Source organism: Coenobita brevimanus, chromosome 60 (genome assembly GCF_032717465.1).
Source record: "Coenobita brevimanus isolate Jiangsu-jjx chromosome 60, ASM3271746v2, whole genome shotgun sequence".
In the NCBI taxonomy this organism is placed as follows: domain Eukaryota; kingdom Metazoa; phylum Arthropoda; class Malacostraca; order Decapoda; family Coenobitidae; genus Coenobita; species Coenobita brevimanus.
In genome coordinates this window covers 42618671-42636760 of record NC_137013.1, presented here as the reverse complement: position 1 = coordinate 42636760, position 18090 = coordinate 42618671, and the positions used below count along the sequence as shown (strand labels likewise).

General features: G+C 38.8%; 1 protein-coding gene, 1 long non-coding RNA gene and 1 other non-coding gene across 3 annotated transcripts; 1 reads left to right on the top strand and 2 right to left on the bottom strand.

Annotated features, from left to right (window-relative positions):
* Positions 1-819: 819 nt before the first annotated feature.
* LOC145403478 (U2 spliceosomal RNA) lies at positions 820-1012 on the bottom strand. Its single transcript, XR_013898000.1, has one exon. It is a non-coding gene; the product is annotated as a U2 spliceosomal RNA (small nuclear RNA).
* Positions 1013-4929: 3917 nt separating this feature from the next.
* Positions 4930-5303, top strand: LOC145403057 (uncharacterized). Its single transcript, XR_013897926.1, has 2 exons — positions 4930-5120; positions 5186-5303. It is a non-coding gene; the product is annotated as an uncharacterized LOC145403057 (long non-coding RNA).
* Positions 5304-5461: 158 nt separating this feature from the next.
* On the bottom strand, positions 5462-9351 carry LOC145403055 (oligosaccharyltransferase complex subunit OSTC). Its single transcript, XM_080274900.1, has 4 exons — positions 9167-9351; positions 7819-7892; positions 6489-6706; positions 5462-5971 (listed from the first exon to the last, which is right to left on the bottom strand). The coding sequence occupies exons 1-4, from the start codon at positions 9306-9308 to the stop codon at positions 5953-5955; spliced, it is 453 nt and encodes a 150-aa protein (XP_080131026.1). The 5' UTR covers positions 9309-9351; the 3' UTR covers positions 5462-5952.
* Between the last annotated feature and the right edge of the window lie 8739 nt (positions 9352-18090).

Sequence of the window (18090 nt, the reverse complement as noted above, 5' to 3'; positions counted from 1 at the left end):
CAGGTCAAGGCGTTAATGAGTTGCTTTTCGGTTGCAGAGTGATAAATATTACGTCCTGTCGGAAGTACAGTTTGCAATATTCAGTACCAAAATCTTTTCACACAGAGTACACAGCGGATCCCCTGTATGTTCAGATCATGTCCAAGATTAGGAGCTGTTAAAAAAAAAAAAAAAGTGCCAGATGAGTTCATGTTAAGAAATGTGCCAAATTAAGAGGATGTTTTAAAAATTGCAAGATTAGAGGACGTGTTATTAAAATGTGCGAGCTTAGACGTACTGTTTAAACTGTGCAAGATAGGCTGAAGCAATAGAAGAAAAAAAAGTGCAAGCTACGGGTCGTGTTCAAAATATGAACAAGATTAGATGTGCTCAGGGCATGTGCAAGATTAAAGACCAAGAGCCCGTATCACGCTGCTGTATTATCTGATAGCGCACGTAGCCTATTGACCAGTCAGGCTGGTGGTGTCATTATATAACAAAGGATGCTAGACAACCAGTGTCTGGATGTAGACATGCCAAGGGAAAATAAAGGAACAAGGTGAGGGATGTGAGGTTTTGTGTAAATAGGAACACTATAAAAATATAATTTAATCCTCTCCAGTATCATTACAGACCCATTACAGAGGACACTTCACAAGTTCCATTATTTTTTCTTTATATGATGGTTTTATTTTACCGTGTGGTAGGCTATACCAGGCCGATCCGCGGCAAGGCGGAGCTGCTTGTACCCCTGGATAGGGTCCAAGCCGAACGTAAATTGTTGTATAACCCTACCTGGTTATGTATATACCATTTTAATGATCGTCTTATTCTCCCGTGAGGGAGTGGACCGATCCCGGAGGTACTGCAATACCGGGCCGATCCGCGGCAAAGGTGGAGCAAGCCCCTAGCACTTCGCCATGGTCCAAAAATCAGATTAATATCGTAGATCCCACATGGGGATCGTATCAGATATTAAGCTGATAAGAACAGATACTACACTTTGATCTTAGCCAAAAGGCCGAGAAGCGATGTCGAGCAACTGCAACCGTTGCAAGTCATTAAGAATGTTGTATGTGATCGCGCGATGCTTACTGAGGCGAAGAGGGACACACGAGCCAGAGAAACATTCACACTGCAGGCTTTGTTGCACTTTTTTTTTTTTTTTTTGCAATTTACAATACATATTACTCCTTACTATTATTCTTATATTGTTTATGTATTTTACTATCGATACAACTTGCCTCAGTAATGTACAGAGGGATGAATATGTATGCTAATCACATCGCTGATTACCAGGGCCTACGATCGAGGCCTCCTATTGACTCACATGGTTTACAGTAATTTTCGCCTCGTAACTAAATACTGTGTCAGAAGGAAGAACAAGAGCCATAAAAAGACCCTAAAAATTCACGTTCCACGTCCTTCTTGCAGAATCAAATCGTATTACCAGTAGGAACTGAGTGTTATACCCTTATAGCTCTGTGTCCAACCGCGCTACCACGTTTCATATATGACCATATTCATAAATTTTCTTCAGCCAAAACTGAGTGAACTGAGTGTATTTATACATTTAGCTTTCTCTCTCTCTCTCTCTCTCTGGTAGTGGTACCGGTAAGGTGGTAAGCGTTGTAACAAGCTAACCAAACACTCTCTCACCTGCTGGCGTGCTGGGAGTGGAGGAGCAGTATCAAGTGAGGCAACAAGGGTGCTTACACATGTTGCGCACACAGTATGCAGGCAGGGCATCATCTTGGGGGTGTGGAGCCCTTCGTCATACTGCTCCAGGCATATCGGGCAGTCCAGGTGGTTGACCTTTGAAGGTTGTGAGAGGAGGTTAGGAAGTTGTACAGAATTATACAGGTGTTGCGTTACTTTAAACTTTTCCCGACATGTTCAGTCCAGGGGATAGGCGAAGTTAAGGGGGTAAAGTTCAGGGAAAAATAATTTTTGAACTGCAAATTTGGCTAAATAATTCTTGTACAGTACTTCAAACATCGTCCACCTTCTGTTTAAAGTGTAAAATATTAGAAACAAGTCTTCATAAACTACAGTTTGCGGCCGTGTGCAAGAAGGGCCTATGTCCAAACCACTAATTTTTCTGGTTCTGCTATATTTGAAACCCTCCCCTATGAGCACTGAGACTGTGCAATTTTACCACTGAAAAGTACGTCACTCTAGACAATAGTTTCATGGGTCGAACTTAAAACTGGCATTTTTGGACACCGGCCCTTCTTGCACGCAGTCGGAGAAATTATACACCGAGTCTACCATCATTTTCGCTACTCCACAAGGGTTTAATAATATGTAGGAACTTGTGTCCCAGGAAGTGTAAAACTTCAGAGGATGCCGCCATAAACTTCCTTAACCCATTCATTACGCTGACGTTTTTTTCCATGTTCAGACTACCACTTGATTACATTCAACTCTTTTGAAGGGGATGTTTATGGTTATTTCTATCTGTTCCAGTGAACGTTTCCCCCTAAACTGGTTAGAAGAGGCTGAAGATGTGGAGCTGTGATAGGTGGGAGATTCAGAAGTTACAAAACACTACAAGAGGTATTTAAAGAATGTGAGAGGTTGCACAGGGGTTGTATCAGGTTATGGCAGTTGTGGATGAGTTATTAGTTGTGAATGAATGTTGGAGAGTTCAAGTGTGTGGTTGTGAAAGTTAGGAAAGTGTGACTGGATGAGGTGGGGTATGGGAGCGCTGGACACGATTACAGAAAAATACTTGTGAGGGCAAAGTTACCCTTCTCCATTCCATCCTCCTCCTTTCTTGGGAAGGAATATGAAGAGAGCTGAGGGACTGAAGGATATGCAGGTGATGGAATTGTTTAGGTGTACCAGTGCCTCCACCTGAAGGCATCCCTCTCCAGCACCATGAAGAGATTCATAATGCTGAACAACATCATTCAAATTTAATTCCCCATCATTAAATGAGATGAATGATTCACAACACTCCTCTAACTTCATCAGTACATTTTTTTTCCTTAATTTTTCTACCACCAGATACTATATTTGGCACAGGGATATATGTGGCAGTAAAGGGATTAATATGTCCACAATAAAAGATGAGGCTGGATGCTGGAAGCAAGGAAGAAGCATGAAAGAGCAAATACTGTGAACAGTAAGCTCAGTGAAATTTGACATACTCATTCACACGTCATTCCAACCACTCCAGTTCATTCCATTGAGGGTTATATGTATTACATGAAAAAAAAAACGTCCTCAGGCCAGACAACACTTCTTCATACCCTTCAAATAACCACACAAACTTTCATCTACCTACAGCCAGATACCTTAATTCCAGTTGAGTGCCCACTGACAAATTTCTCCATGTCATCCTGTCCACTGCCATCATATTACCCTCCCTCCAATTCACACCACCCTCATTCATAGACAGTACCTCCCCAACTCATCCCCCCATTTCATCTTCTGTGTCCCCCTCTCCCCCTCCACCTCACTCACATACACTTTCCTACTCACTTACCCACTCTCCCTATTCTCTCTATATGACCCAACCATCTCAAGGTACTTCTCATAACACTGTACAGCACATGAAACCTTATGTTTAATTCATCTTATGCTGACTTACCTTTTCTTCTGATTCCATTATTAATGCTTTTCAGAACTTACTATTCACTGGCACAAAAACTGATAAAGGATATTTCACACTCCCTTCCTTGTCTTTGAAATCGCATAACACCAGACAATGAATGATGCCTTATAATTCAACAACAGAAAAAATCCACTTCTGCCTTTTCACTCATCATACTGCATTTTTTTTTCCCACCCACATGCAGTTAGGGAGGTCAATCCTTATTTTTTATTTATTTTTTCATTAAGTTTCTGATGAATCAACACTTCATTATAGGCTCTTTGAAATCAAAATCAGTGTTTTTCACACTCTTAACCTCTCAAACCATAAACCACACACATTTGTCAGTTTCACTAAAGGCAACATTTTTGCTTGCACACATCACTGACATTGCATGAGGACTGACTGTGTTATTAAGTCACTTCTGAAGGACGTTTCAGCACTCCCTTCACAGTTTCGGCAATATTTGCACATGTAATACAATATCTGGGTCCACTCTGTTTCCCTTGCTGGTTGCCAATAAGTATGTGGGGCATGATATAGGTGTGTTGCTTCCCACTACTGTATCTTATCATGGAGGCTGCCTTATCTCTTATCAGTGCCATGTTGATTCTGTGTTCTGGACAGATTGGAAAATGTTTAACTCATTCAGGCTGGGAATATCTTTTCAACTTTACTCTTGCCATCTGACAACTTTACTCAGTTTGGGAGAGACTTTTCAGTTTAAACTATAATCATCTGATAGCACCAAAAATAACTTTAAAGGATGTAACAGGGCTGCCAGGAGTTTAACAAGGAGTGCTGTGGCAAATGAGTGTGTGAAAGTGAGATGGAAGCTGATGAGACAAGGGAATAAAGAGAGGGATGAAGGTTCATAAGGCTAGGGATTTCAAAGTGAGGTATGGAAGATGATAACACTAGGGAACTGAAAGTGAGGTACAGATGATGATCATCCTAGGGAAGTGAAAGTGATGTATGGAAGTTCATGATGCCAGAAAACTTAATAGTCAATGAGGCTTGGGAATTGAAACAGAAGTTTGGGAGATGACAATGCTATGGAATTGACAGTGCTCTATGGAAGCTGATGAGGCTAGGAAACCGACAGCTTTGAACTGGACGAGTAAATTATGCACAGAAAAGCACATGAACAAGGTTTAACATCTCTTTTCTAAACATGACACTCAACAGAATGACTATCTGCCAGGTTTACGTGAAATGCATCTATACAGAAAATTATTCCCCCAAACACACAGATGGTATGGTCGGTGCCCTCACAATCATCACCACACAAACACACAAGGTTAGTAATTATCTACACTCTCTTGAAAGGGTATATATTAAAGCACAGACCACATAGTATTTACCAAAGCATCACTTTCCTTATCAAAGGATGATCATACCACAAGATATGAAAACACACTGTATTTATGTAACAGAAATAAACCTTTTTATTCAAATGTAGGGAGATTAGTTAAGTAATGGATAAACTCTACAATTCTCACAATGAAGAAGGCATCTGTTGACTTACGAAAGAATAACAGTCAGCGGCTTTTCCTTGCTCTGTCAATGATAGGCCATTGGTTTTGACTGTCAGTGGTGTGTCAGTGTGTGGGTTTTTATGTAACCCAAAGCACTGTTTATAATCCCTTACCAAAAAACATTTAAGTGCCAGTTTCAAGAAAGCACACAAACCATTAAAAAAAAAAAAAAAAAAAAAAAAAAACTAAACACCAACAACCACATAACCACAAAGTATTTTTTTTTTTTCTTCTTTTCAGTGTGTATCTTGTGTATCCAGGTGTGTGTGTATATATATATATATATATATATATATATATATATATATATATATATATTTTCATTCTTTCACTGTCATAAATGCACTTGGATACTTAATTTTATTTAAGCTACATCCAGACCAATTTATTCTGTGAAAAGAATTTCTACCAGTCCAAAGTCAACTGAGATATGGTACTTGTCAGCTACATAACTACAGCCATTTGTTTTCATTTGACAAGCATCTTTCACCATTTTCAGTTTGAAAGATGAACAAATGTAGTCAGATTGGTGGGTTGATGACCTGTAACCAAGAAGAGTCATTCTTATTTCATAAGTAAGACTCATCAAATATCACACAACCATGGCTTAGTATTCCAGTTGTGAGTGGCTTAGATCTGTCAAATGAATGCAAACTGGCTATAAAGGTAACAGATTGCCCCTCACCTGAACAAAATCATCCCGTGGTTGATTATGTATAATAATTCATTCACTGACTGCAAAAGAAGTTATCTTACACATCTCACTACAAAATTTTACAAGCCCATGATTAAGTGGAGGGAAGAGTAAGGTAGAGTTCACCACAGCACCTCTGCTCAGCTCATCAGGTACCCTCTGCAAGGAAAAAAAGGTCATAAGTATGTACTGCATAAATATTACCCTTTGTGAGGTGTAAAGGGTCAATGTTAAGCTACCTCAGTGCAGACCATTTCACTTTTTTCATCTTTTATGGATGTCTTATCACAAGAGATTAACACTGGAATATGATACTAGCCAAGATGTGTTATGGCCAGGATTTAGAGCTTTTGTCTTATTCTTCTACTGAGCTACAGTACAAAAACTACAAAAGACAAAAAGTCTTAAAAGTGGAAGAATTACAGCCTTGATGTTAGAGAGGGCCATCTTCTTGGCATGGCACTGATATAACCATGTGGCTCCACTACCAGGTATACAGGTGTTCCTTAACTACATCCTATCCTTCAAAAAGAGGATGGGATGATGCTACATGGTCAGTTTTGGTCTGCAGTCCACCAGATTCAAGTTAAAAATGAGCCTGGAGCCACATCAAAATCAACAAGTACACAGGAGCTCTTATGTGTTAAGGCAGATAAACTACAGTCTCAACTCTTACGGGAGCTTTATCTTCATGAAGGCATAGCAGGCAATGGCAGCAATGATGATGCATGCGAAGCCAATGATTATAAGGAGGATACGATTCAGCTTGGGTGTGGATGGTGAGTGTGTCTGGTCCAGCACGATGAACCCAATGCCTCCCAGTGCAAACATGAACGACGATGCCAGACCCTCCATGATGTACTGGCCATTGACTCGATACGCCATGAATGCTACCTGTTAGGGAGAAAACAGGATTTGAGCTTAGCACACTATCTTAACTCTCTCATGGTCTTGTCTTCTCAACAGAGTTTCTGTTCTAACCTGACACAGATCTTTAATCTTTTTCAACACAGCTGACGACCATGGTGTACTCAGATTCAAGGGTTAACTGGACCTATAACCATGGAGACTCATTCCTATCTGATAACCTACACTCAATGAATTTCATGCGGCCAAGACTGCACTACAGTTGTGGGAGTGGCCAAGTTTTGTCAGAAGAAACAAAATGAATATTGTACTACTATTTTAATTATGCTTGTGTCTTTCCTAGTATTTTATATCAGCTAATGTAAAATTATTTTATTCAGGTAAGTACAGAATCCTGAAATCTTAATAGTGGTAGCATTTACCCTCTCTAGTACTGTATCACAGATCTGTGTATTCATCATACAAATCACAGATCTCATATAATTTTGTTTCATTTTTGAAGGCTCCAACATACTTGCATGCGTCGGCCTTGTCACCTGATGGCGGCTCTCCATGCTGCTCGATCTCTGGCAACTTCCCTATTCACTCCCTTATCACTGAGGTCACTCTCAAAGACTTCGTCCCAGGTCTTTTTCGGTCTACCTCTTGCAAACCTATCCCTAACATCAACACTTCTCACTTTCTGCACCCAATTATCATCCCCCATCCTCTCCACATGCTCAAACCACCTCAATCTACCTCTCCTCATCAAAACACCAATACATTCTAGTCCCATCCTACCTCTCAACTTTTTCATTGTGAACCTAGCCCCCCCAGGCCTCACACTCATATGAAGAATGTACATTATGTCAGAATCATGATAATATTGTACCAGTATATATTTGCAGTGGTTCCACCATGGGCCAAATTCTAGGTGGCACAAGAGGCTTCCTTGCACCTTGAATTAGCACACTATTTTGCTAAATACAAATTAACATTCCTTTGGATATAATTTATATCATTTCAATAACACAGCCTGCATCAATAATATACAGGAATACTTTGTGGTATAATGTGCAGAATAAAACAGTAAGGAAGAGGTGATACAAATGTATATGGTATAAAGTATATACTATACTAGCAGGGTAATTGCTGCCTACCGGTCTGGAGTGTCCGTGTTCATCTGTAGTGGAGCCAACGCTGGGAGGCTCAACGATCACGTCATAGATGATGCCTGGTGAATAGAATAAACTAAAGCCAATGTTTCCTGAAGATACTACCCTACATTAACATACAGGTCTGAGGGATACCAAGCTTGAACAGGTCAAGTTTGAAGGATACCAAGCTTGGATAGTTCAGATTTAAAGGATACCACGTTGGGACTCAAAAGATGCCAGAGTCAGGTAGTCAAAGGATGCCAAAGTTAGGTCCATAGCATGAGACTTCCACTGTTAGGTTAGGCTGGCTAGGGTGAGTTCTTCAATTATTAACCTTCTGAAGGTTGCCCAGGTTGAGTTCATTAATGTTAGGTTCTGAGGATGCCAAGGTTAGATCCGAAGAATGCCACGAAGCTAGGTTTCATGGATGCCAAGGGTAGGTCCAAAGAATATCAAGATATAATTTATAGCTTGGTTTGGATTTCCAGTTCTTCAGACTTTTCTTTTTCACTTTTCTTTTTTTTAAAGTTTCTTATATTTCATTGACGATTTGTTTAATTTTGTTGCTTTTATCTACAAAATTTTCCCCTAACTTAACGCCCAACCATCTTCATATGGAACAAGGCCTGACAGATAGGAAAACAGGATAAGATTTGTTTCCAATCTTCTTCATTTGGGGGATTGCTTTCAGTGTATAATTTTGATACTATTAACTGAATAATCTCAATGTTATACTGCAACCAATCCTGCAAGAGATAAAAATCAGTACCATAAATAAAATCTGGTATATATACTGGTATGTGTATATATATATATATATATATATATATATATATATATATATATATATATATATATATATATATATACAGAGAGAGAGAGAGAGAGAGAGTTTTACACAGAGGAATTAGATCTGGTTGTTCTGTAACAAGAGGCACAGACAAATGGGAGAATCAAAACCATCTAGGATATAACTAATAAAATACAGCCAAAAGTTGTGTGAAAACAGCCACATTGAAGTATATACTGCAAGGTGCTGCACTAAGAAAATTCATCTCTTGCCAAACAACCACCCATTAGAGAAGACGGTATAGTTTTATTCAGGTAAAATGTATAAATGCTGGGGTGAATTCCTGGCATACTGGATAATATAAAAAAAAAAAATAGATATAGCCCACCCTAAAGCATTGTACCGTAAGAGGCTACAGGAATTCTCTGTACTTCTACCACTTTGTGTATTTACCTAATATAATATAGACATCTATGCGCACAATCATTAATCACATAACATAATTCATATAAACTACATAATACATCTATAATGGGCTCATGGATGTCACCGGCATCTCACCTCCTGTCACCAAAAAGTATGAAAGTAGGATGAAGGCGAACACCACCATTGGCGACGGCATTGCGACCCATGACGGCTTTTTCAGCTTAAGCTTCGGTAACTCCAACACGAAAAAGGGAAGGCTGTACAAAGCGTCGAGCATCTTGGTGATTTGGACCGAAAATCTAGCTGCTGCGCCTCGTCAATATCAATGACCGTGGGCTAGTTCGTCACACCAAAGCACATGCATTTGCCAACACAACCATTACGCGGTCAATTATCCTTAATAAAACACAGATGGGACACCTAGCATCCAATAAATAAGTTATTATTTTTCAGTCCAAGCTAAGAAATCCAAACGTCAGTATATTACAAATAATAAGACGAAATATTGACACTCCGAGACCTCTTGCCTAAACATCAACAAATTCTTACCCAGAGGATTTGTGTTCTAATCCCTGATAGGCTGGCTTTCCATCTCACAATTTACAATCCTTATCATTGGCTGGAAAATATCCAATTGTAAATATCAACGCGTCCGGTGATTGTAGGGATGATGATTATAATTTTTTACGATACCATAATACTGCATTAGGCTTTATGAATACTGTTTACTGATGCTATCATTTAATTGCATTACTTTTACATCTGCACAACTATTCCATGCACAGTGCTGGAGGGACGCCTTCACATGGTGGCATTGATATGGCTGGCCGGTGGAGCTGCCCTATTATCCACACATCTCTCAGTCCCCCTCCTATCCCCAAGAGGAAGATGGTGGACTCTAATAATAATGAAAAGTAATAGTAATAACATGAATCTGAGCAATTTTGGAAGCCTGCTCTTGATTCATTGGTCCACTCATGTCTCTACACAGTGCCACCACTACAACACCAAATAACCCAATAATACTGAAGACGCAGTCGAGCGGTATGCATGTTCATGGAGAACAAAATTGTTATTTTTAAAAATGGTTCTAAAAGCTGGAGGGAAACCCTCATGGGGTGGCATCTGCTGGCTCCCAAACTCCTCTCTCTCAAACCGAGGAGGGTGGATTGCAGCAGAACTGAAATATTCACAACAACAAAACTTCTAAGTTTGGAAACCATGCTGTAAAGGTCATGTCATGTGAGAGGTTCATTACCAAGCTGACAAACTCTTTAGCATTGTTAAAGTCGGCCCTGGGGGAATACAGTACTGAACAACAGACTGGCTGAACTGCTCACAAGGAATCTTCCCCTGGGATCCAAGAATTCAAACAACTTTTAGATGTGATTTAATGCATAGAAAGTCCACCCAATCTGTATTATTCATGAAATCAACAATATCTCTCTGGGTTTTGAAACAGTTAAACTACATACCTTTGGCTGCACTACTCAAAGAATATACCACTGTCATATCAGAAATTAGAATTGTTTGAGGACAATAGGAATAACACACATCAGTACACAGTACAAAGGCTACCCCTTGATATCCATGCGTGCATCAAAGAACCGTCCCAGCAAGGGGAAAGTACTGTACCCCAGTGCAACAAGAGGAAGGCAACTTCTCTTATGCAATTCGGAAATTAAACACATTGGAATGTGACTTAAGTTTATTGAGACTGAGCCATGACACGAGGGCGGACTCTGGGGCCGCCCGTTATCACAGATAGTGGCTGGTCACGTGGTAGTGGTACAGGTTAAGGCGACACTCACAGACATCCACTCCAACACTTCAACCCCACAAGAAATGATTACCATCAAAACTACCTCACATGCTGCAATCACTCCACATGATAAATCACAATAGGATAAAGCAACATTCATCAACATCCATTCACATCTTGTTAACAGCTCACCAATATCCACTTTCCAACAACAAAACCTGACAAGATTGATCAAAATGACCTCACATGCTTGTTCTTCATTAAATCAACACAGAATAAAGATTACTTTCATCAGTATTCATTCTTTGCTCACCAACAGTTGCTCCTAGAAAAAAAATTACCATTAAAATAATCTGATGACCTCATACCACTCTTATAATCACTCTACGTACAAGTTAAATCAGCACAGGATTACACTCATTCCTTCCCCTACAACATGCACTCCTACACCTCAACCCAAGAAAACAACATACAGTGCTATTGAAGTAATCCAACATGCTCACACTCTTCCTACAAGCACTCAACATGATAAATGAGTACTGTACTGAACATGGCTATGTAATCAACACTCATTCCTAGCTCATCAACAACTGCTCATACACCTCATCCCACAAAGATAATACCATCTAAACAATCTGACATGCTCTCATTCTACGTACAATCACATCCTTGACCACCTACAGTCACTCATACATCAGCAATCATTCCTAAACATAAATGCAATATACCGTAATACATGCAACAATAAAATACACATATGCGACATCCATACTCAAGGAATTGTAGACAATACCGTACGCAAATCATCTTCCGCATACTAAAGAGGAAATTCTTAAAGAACATAACGAGCACTTATTACTCCTGATGCAAACATCCAATATGGAGTTTCCCATCATCATCATCTTAATCTCATATCCCATCAACTGTGGGGTGAGGAGTACAAATACTAAACGAAAATAAAGTTGAAGGACTGTGTCAAATATACATGCCATAAATCTAGTCATTCCTCAAAAGGAATACCGAACCCATACACTTTGCCCATATCACTAGCAGGACAAATATTTTAGACAACCAACTTCCACAATAGTCAGACATAAAACAGAAAAAAAAATACAATAAACTCACACTTACATACACAAACATACAGCTTCTTGGATTAATTTAATACCCATCCACATCCACACATACCAAAATATGAACACTGCTGTGCTAAGAGAAATCATTCATCCTAATTTGCTTTACCCTCCACTACAATGTTTAGTTTTTCTGCTTTATTCTACTTACTATGAGGTGATTTTATCTAGGAAGGCCCTCTTGCATTCAAAGGGATATGCATGACCTCCCTTTATCCCTGTACTATTTTAGGTCTTATCATCATCATCATCATCATCAACATTCTGACTTCTCGAACGATGGGATGAGGCAGGGTCCAGAATGCAAGGGAACAGGCCTTTCCAGGGCTAAATAAAATCATCCTGAAGTAGCAAGAATAAATTAAAAAATATATTGTATTGACAGGGTTAAAACATTTGTGAACAAACATACCTTCATACCTATCACATGAGTAATATCAGTTCTGCTAGAAATGATATGTATTTTATGGTAATGGACATATCTTAAAGTGGCATAAAAAATACTTAAAGATCAGCTGCTGGTACATACAACCAAAACCTTGTAGGTGTCTCAAGAGATGTGTGAGGAACGTAAGGTTATTTTTATACAGTAGTAAGTTTAAGTAATAAGTGCTGTATCAACACATGTTTAATTCTCAGCTATTACAGAGCTGCAGTTATTCATGAACTTATGGGTGAATTACGAGGGAAACCATTTCCATCATTAAGGTCATCGATAATTGTAGTTCTCCAATGGCTAGCCTAGGATCAATGTCAATATAGCATTTACTACTCAAAATTAGCTCAAGAACTACCATCTCATGTTTGGCTGAGATTTGAACACATGTTGATACAGCATTTTACCCAAAACTGACTCACGACTAACCTCAAGTTTCAGACAATTCCTGGGACTCTTTGTTCATGAGCTTATAAAACACTTGACAGGAGGTGTTATATGCTATCCACTGCAACACCATAACCATCAAATATTTCTGTACATATGCTTTATCAGAGGACTTCTTCCATAAGAACATTTTACCTACAGATGGCCTGAGTGAGGAACTTCCATGAGAACATTTTATCTACACATAAGCTGTTAATATTTTCCAAATGAATGTGTCTTCTATAGACTGACTGAGTGGACATCTCTTGTATGAACAATTCATCTAAAAATGTCAAGTGAATGAATATCTTCTGAACAAAAATTTTATCTTGGGATAACTTGACTTTCTACTTCTTAGAGTTCTTAGCATTTTTAGTGAAACTAAATGGTTAACTGTCTGATACTCTATGCTGTTAAGTAGGTCCCAAATTGATATGCTTCATATTTTTGTTTCTAGATCCCATATCACCCAAACAACCCTCTTATAATTGATACAACTCTAGTACTGTATCCCAGCCAGCATCAACTGATTTTTTCTCAGCTGACAATGAGTCACAGAAGCCTGAGTGTTAATACAGTTCAAGTTAATGGTGTGGCAGTGTATTGCATAATTTATTACAAACGATCCCATGAACCTAGTGTGATTTCTCAGACAAATACTGTATTGTAAAATGGTACATGATCAACCAAAAAAATGTTGTTGCTTGTTAGGGTGTGCAAATGGTCATTAAGCTTTGCCATTAACAGAAAACCTGGTTCCAGCTCTAAGACTGGGGGAACTATCCTAATTGGCTTATCAGCCTTCCCAGCACCTTTTCCTACACTCCTAAAGCATGATAGTCTTTTGAAAACTATTTTTTAATACCTCCAGACAATTGTATTCTGCTTAGGAGAGACTTCCAATGGTAAAGGTTAGATATTGTCTTCAATATCCCCTTCTCTACTATGGGAGTGTCATACATACATACTGTATATGTACCACATGCACAATAAACAAATATGAAAGAGGTGCCAGAGAGCTTCTAAGCTAAAAACAATATCCCCTCAGTATGCATACCTTTCTCCTCATACACAGAGGTAAACACCACATACAGTACAATACATTACAATACCATTAGGATTTTTTGCCACAGAAAGCTTCCTAGTGACCCACCAACCTCCAGCCACAGAAATACGTCAAGGAAGAGAGTCACATGTTAACCCCTCCAATATCATGATGTATTTTTCAAATTACTCTTGCTACTGTTATTTCAATACGATTTTATTCAGCTAAGGTTGCATCTACAGCAAGTACTTGCTGACAACGGCAGTACTGCATCACTGTAATCCATAAAAGTTCTCACCCATACCCACCCATGCCAGCAAATATTTGGTGTGGACACAGCCTAAGGAGAAAGTTTTCAAACTGGAAAGGTTAGATACAGCCTTAATCAACTCCTTCCACACGAAAGCTGAATAATATCACTGAATAAAATCATCAGTCGCTAGAGTAAGAGTGAGAGAGAGAGAGAGAGAGAGAGAATGACATCACCATACTGGAGGAGTTCAGAGGCTAAGAAAAGCAGTAACATTTTTGGGTGATGGTGGTACAGTCAGGGACAAAAATTGGCCTAGTACTCCATAGTATCTATGTCACATTTAGGGCAAGTCCATCACTTTCCTCTCTAGAAATGCAGTACAGTACTGTAATATTTTTGGTGATGGTGGCAGTCAGGGTCAAACGTAGGCCTAGTATTCACTGCAGTTACTTCACAATTAGGGCATAGTTATTTATATCCCTCCCTGATGCATCATATATGAACGCAAAAACACACCAAGCCCTTCTCAATTCAGGAATATTTGCCAGCAGAGGAAAGTGAGAAGCAGAGGAAGGGAAATTTTAGGCAAATACAACTAGCCCATTACATCTTTAAAATATTAGCCAGCAATGAAGTGAGCAGCAGTGGTAGTCAACTCTAGGCAAACATTTGCCCCAACTGTACGAACTGGTATTATATATATATTTAAAAAAAAAAGAAAAGGAAAGAAAAAAAAAAGGCCTCTACAAATTATATGATGTGCCCCACCTCATCAACTGCAAGACTCATTGACCTAGGGCTGCATTTTCTTATGTTTACAAGGCTCCCAACCCCTCTTCCTATGCGTCATTTTGCACATCACACCATGCTATTCTCCTGTATAATGTCTACGTGGGGAGGAAGACACCAAGGATTGCAAAGAAAGGACCCAATTTACTCAACATTTCAACAAGGATTACTGAAGACGCCAACCTTGACAAGCGTTTAATGAACTGGGTCCCGACTCCTACTCTTCACTTGACGTCTCCCTCTCAAATTATTACTTTTTTTGTTTTTTGTTTTTTTTTTGTATGCAAGAAGGAACCAATGAGTAAAAGCCTCAAAGACTGTCCTTCCAAGAAAAAATAAAAACAAAATAAAGCCAGATTCAAGATTGTACCCATGATGTCAACACAGTCTGCATAACTAGGACAACAACAACAATGATATGCATAAATAAATTGGTCAGGATGAGGTGCCAGGGAGCCTCATATGGTGCCAATTACAGTACAGTACACCAGCCTATGTATAGATTGGGTTATGAAGGAGAAATTAAACATTATACCTGTATTGTGTGAACCTTATATATCACATCCCTTACCACAGAGAGAATCACTGTGGATTGTATTCTAAGTGGTTTTGAAGAGTTCCTAACACCTCTTCCTTGGTGATTCATTCTGCATATTACACCACAATATCCTCTGGCATGTAACTGATGTAAATAATGTTGTTGTTATGATGACACCAGTTATGTACCAAAGAACATGAAGATGCAGAATGTAAAATATATTCATTCATCACATCACACCTCAATATTTTCTTATACATTACTGATGCATATTATGGCAATATTAAAATGGCATAAATAGCATACAAGAGAATGTTAAGATGCATACATAACATAAATAGCTATGGAAGAGGTGCTATGGAGCCTGCCATGCCACCTGGAGTACCGCACTATGACTTGGGCCTAAACTCTCATTGGTTGCGGAATTTCTCACACCTACTCCTAAGCAATTTACAGTATTCTGCTTATTACACCTTGCCATCCTCTTCTGTGTTACTCGAGTCATGCTAATATCACCATACTCAGCATAAATAATGTACAAAGCTGTGCTTGCCAGTCATATCAAAATTTAAATTGCTGAGGAAGAGGTGTTAGTAAGCTTCCTAACTGTACATGAATACCGCCCTTACTGTATTTGATTGACATATGAGGGAGGGACACAGTGTAATGAAGCAGCAGCAGCACCTCTCATACATTAATGTGTCCTCTGAGTCATATTTTCATATAGCTACAGAGTTTTTGCAGCATATCTTTCTCACTGATTTTATCTGCTCATTACACCTCTATACTGTATCAACTTCTATGTTCTATCTATCTATCTATTGCCAGACGCCTCAATCCCGTTTGGGGTGGCCACAAACAAATCGCCTCCAAGTCGCCCTGTCCCCCGCCATTTCACTACCCTGCTCCCAACTCACACCCCCCTCTCTCATATACCTCTCCACCCCATCCCTCCATCTCATCCTCGGTCTCCCCCTCCCTCTTCCACCCTCCACCTCACTCACATACACTCTCTTCGTCAGTCTTTCACCCTCCATCCTCTCCACATGTTACTAATGAAAAAAATGCTGATATTTATGCTACTGATGATGTTGATATTTATGTCACTGATGAAGAGAATGTCGATTTTTATGTTACTGATGAAGAGTATGTCAGTATTACTGATCTTGATGAAAATAATGATATTTATGTTACTGATGAAGAGTGTGTTGATACTTTGCTACTGGTGAACACACTGTCAAATTTATGATAGTACAAGGAACATAAAAGAGAGTATTACAGATCAAATCAAAAGATGCTATGTTTCCTCTTTAAGAATCCCATATTGAGGTCAATAATGATATAGTTGATGTTTTTTATGTACAGGGAGCTAAACTAAGAACTAAAGCCACCTAATTACTTCCCAATTGTTCCTGGAAACTACTGAAAAAAAATATCAAATACATATCATGACTTTTAACATGCAAGTCTCAGCTTGGATTCTTGACTTCACTTACAAGTAACACACAAAAGAATATTGACACAATAGGCAAAATAAATCCCCAAAGAAGAGGTGCTACACAGCCTCCTACACCACCTTTAGTACAACCCTCTGTCCAACAGTTACAGCATTATTAGAATAAAAATAATAATCAGCTTGCCACACATTTATATATTACAAAATGAGTACAAAAGCCTACTTACAGACCTGATGGATTGCACACACAGATACAACAGGCAAGCATTCCCTCTGCTCCCTGCAATGTTTGTGACTCGCCACACAAACGCACAAGACAAAGATCCACAGAACAATTTAAGGTCAATTCCCTCTTTCAACTGAGATCTGTTTTTGCATGGAAAAGGAAATAGAATATACATGTTACCCTTTCATGATAGGTAGAACTCTACTATATTCCTGCAGATGCCAGATGATTTTATTCGGCTACAACAGAGGACACTGAACTGTCATTTTTAACCCTCTCATGATCAGAACAAGTCTACTTTTCTATTGCAACAAAAGCATCCCTCACTATCTCTTGATCTTCTTATAGAAACAAATCTTCATTACCTGGCCCTAGGTAAAACCTGGAGACAGTAGGGGCATCATCATCATCGACCAGACTTCCTCTGCCACCCCAAGGTGTGGTAAGATGGCATCAAGAGAGCCAGAAAAAATAACTTGACAGAATGAGAAACAAACCTATAGAAAGGAATGACATACTTACACATGCACGTACTGCCTAAGTCTTAAAAAAAACACAGACAGTAAACAAAGGAAAAAGAGAAAGAAAGAAGAGTACCTGTATATACTGTATATGATCTCTCTTTGTTTCTTGTTCTCCCTCAAAAAAAAAAAAAAATAAAAAAATAAAAAATAAAATAAAATAAATCTATGGAAATAGGAAACGCAAGGACAGTACACAATCTTTCTTATCCTCTTGATCTTCCTCCAAAACCTAAATACTGTTCTCATGATGACAAGGAAAATAATCTTATATGAGGAAAGTGATACAGTATTATGAGGGTCCAAAAACTAAATACTGTTCTCATGATGATGAGAAAAACAATCTCATATGAGGAAAGTAATATTATGAGAGGAAAAAAACGATGAAAAAGATGATCTTAAGAACAAAGATAATAGAAAAATAACTTTAGGAGGAATATAACCTTGTTGGAGAAAAATAATCTTAAAAGGAAA

Coding starts and splice junctions, on each gene's coding strand:
- LOC145403055 (XM_080274900.1), bottom strand. CDS start 9,308: ATGCTCGACGCTTTGTACAGCCTTCCCTTTTTCGTGTTGGAGTTACCG. Junction 7,893..9,166: donor ATACTTTTTGGTGACAGGAG/GTGAGATGCCGG, acceptor TCTATTCACCAG/GCATCATCTATGACGTGATC. Junction 6,707..7,818: donor AACACGGACACTCCAGACCG/GTAGGCAGCAAT, acceptor TCTCCCTAACAG/GTAGCATTCATGGCGTATCG.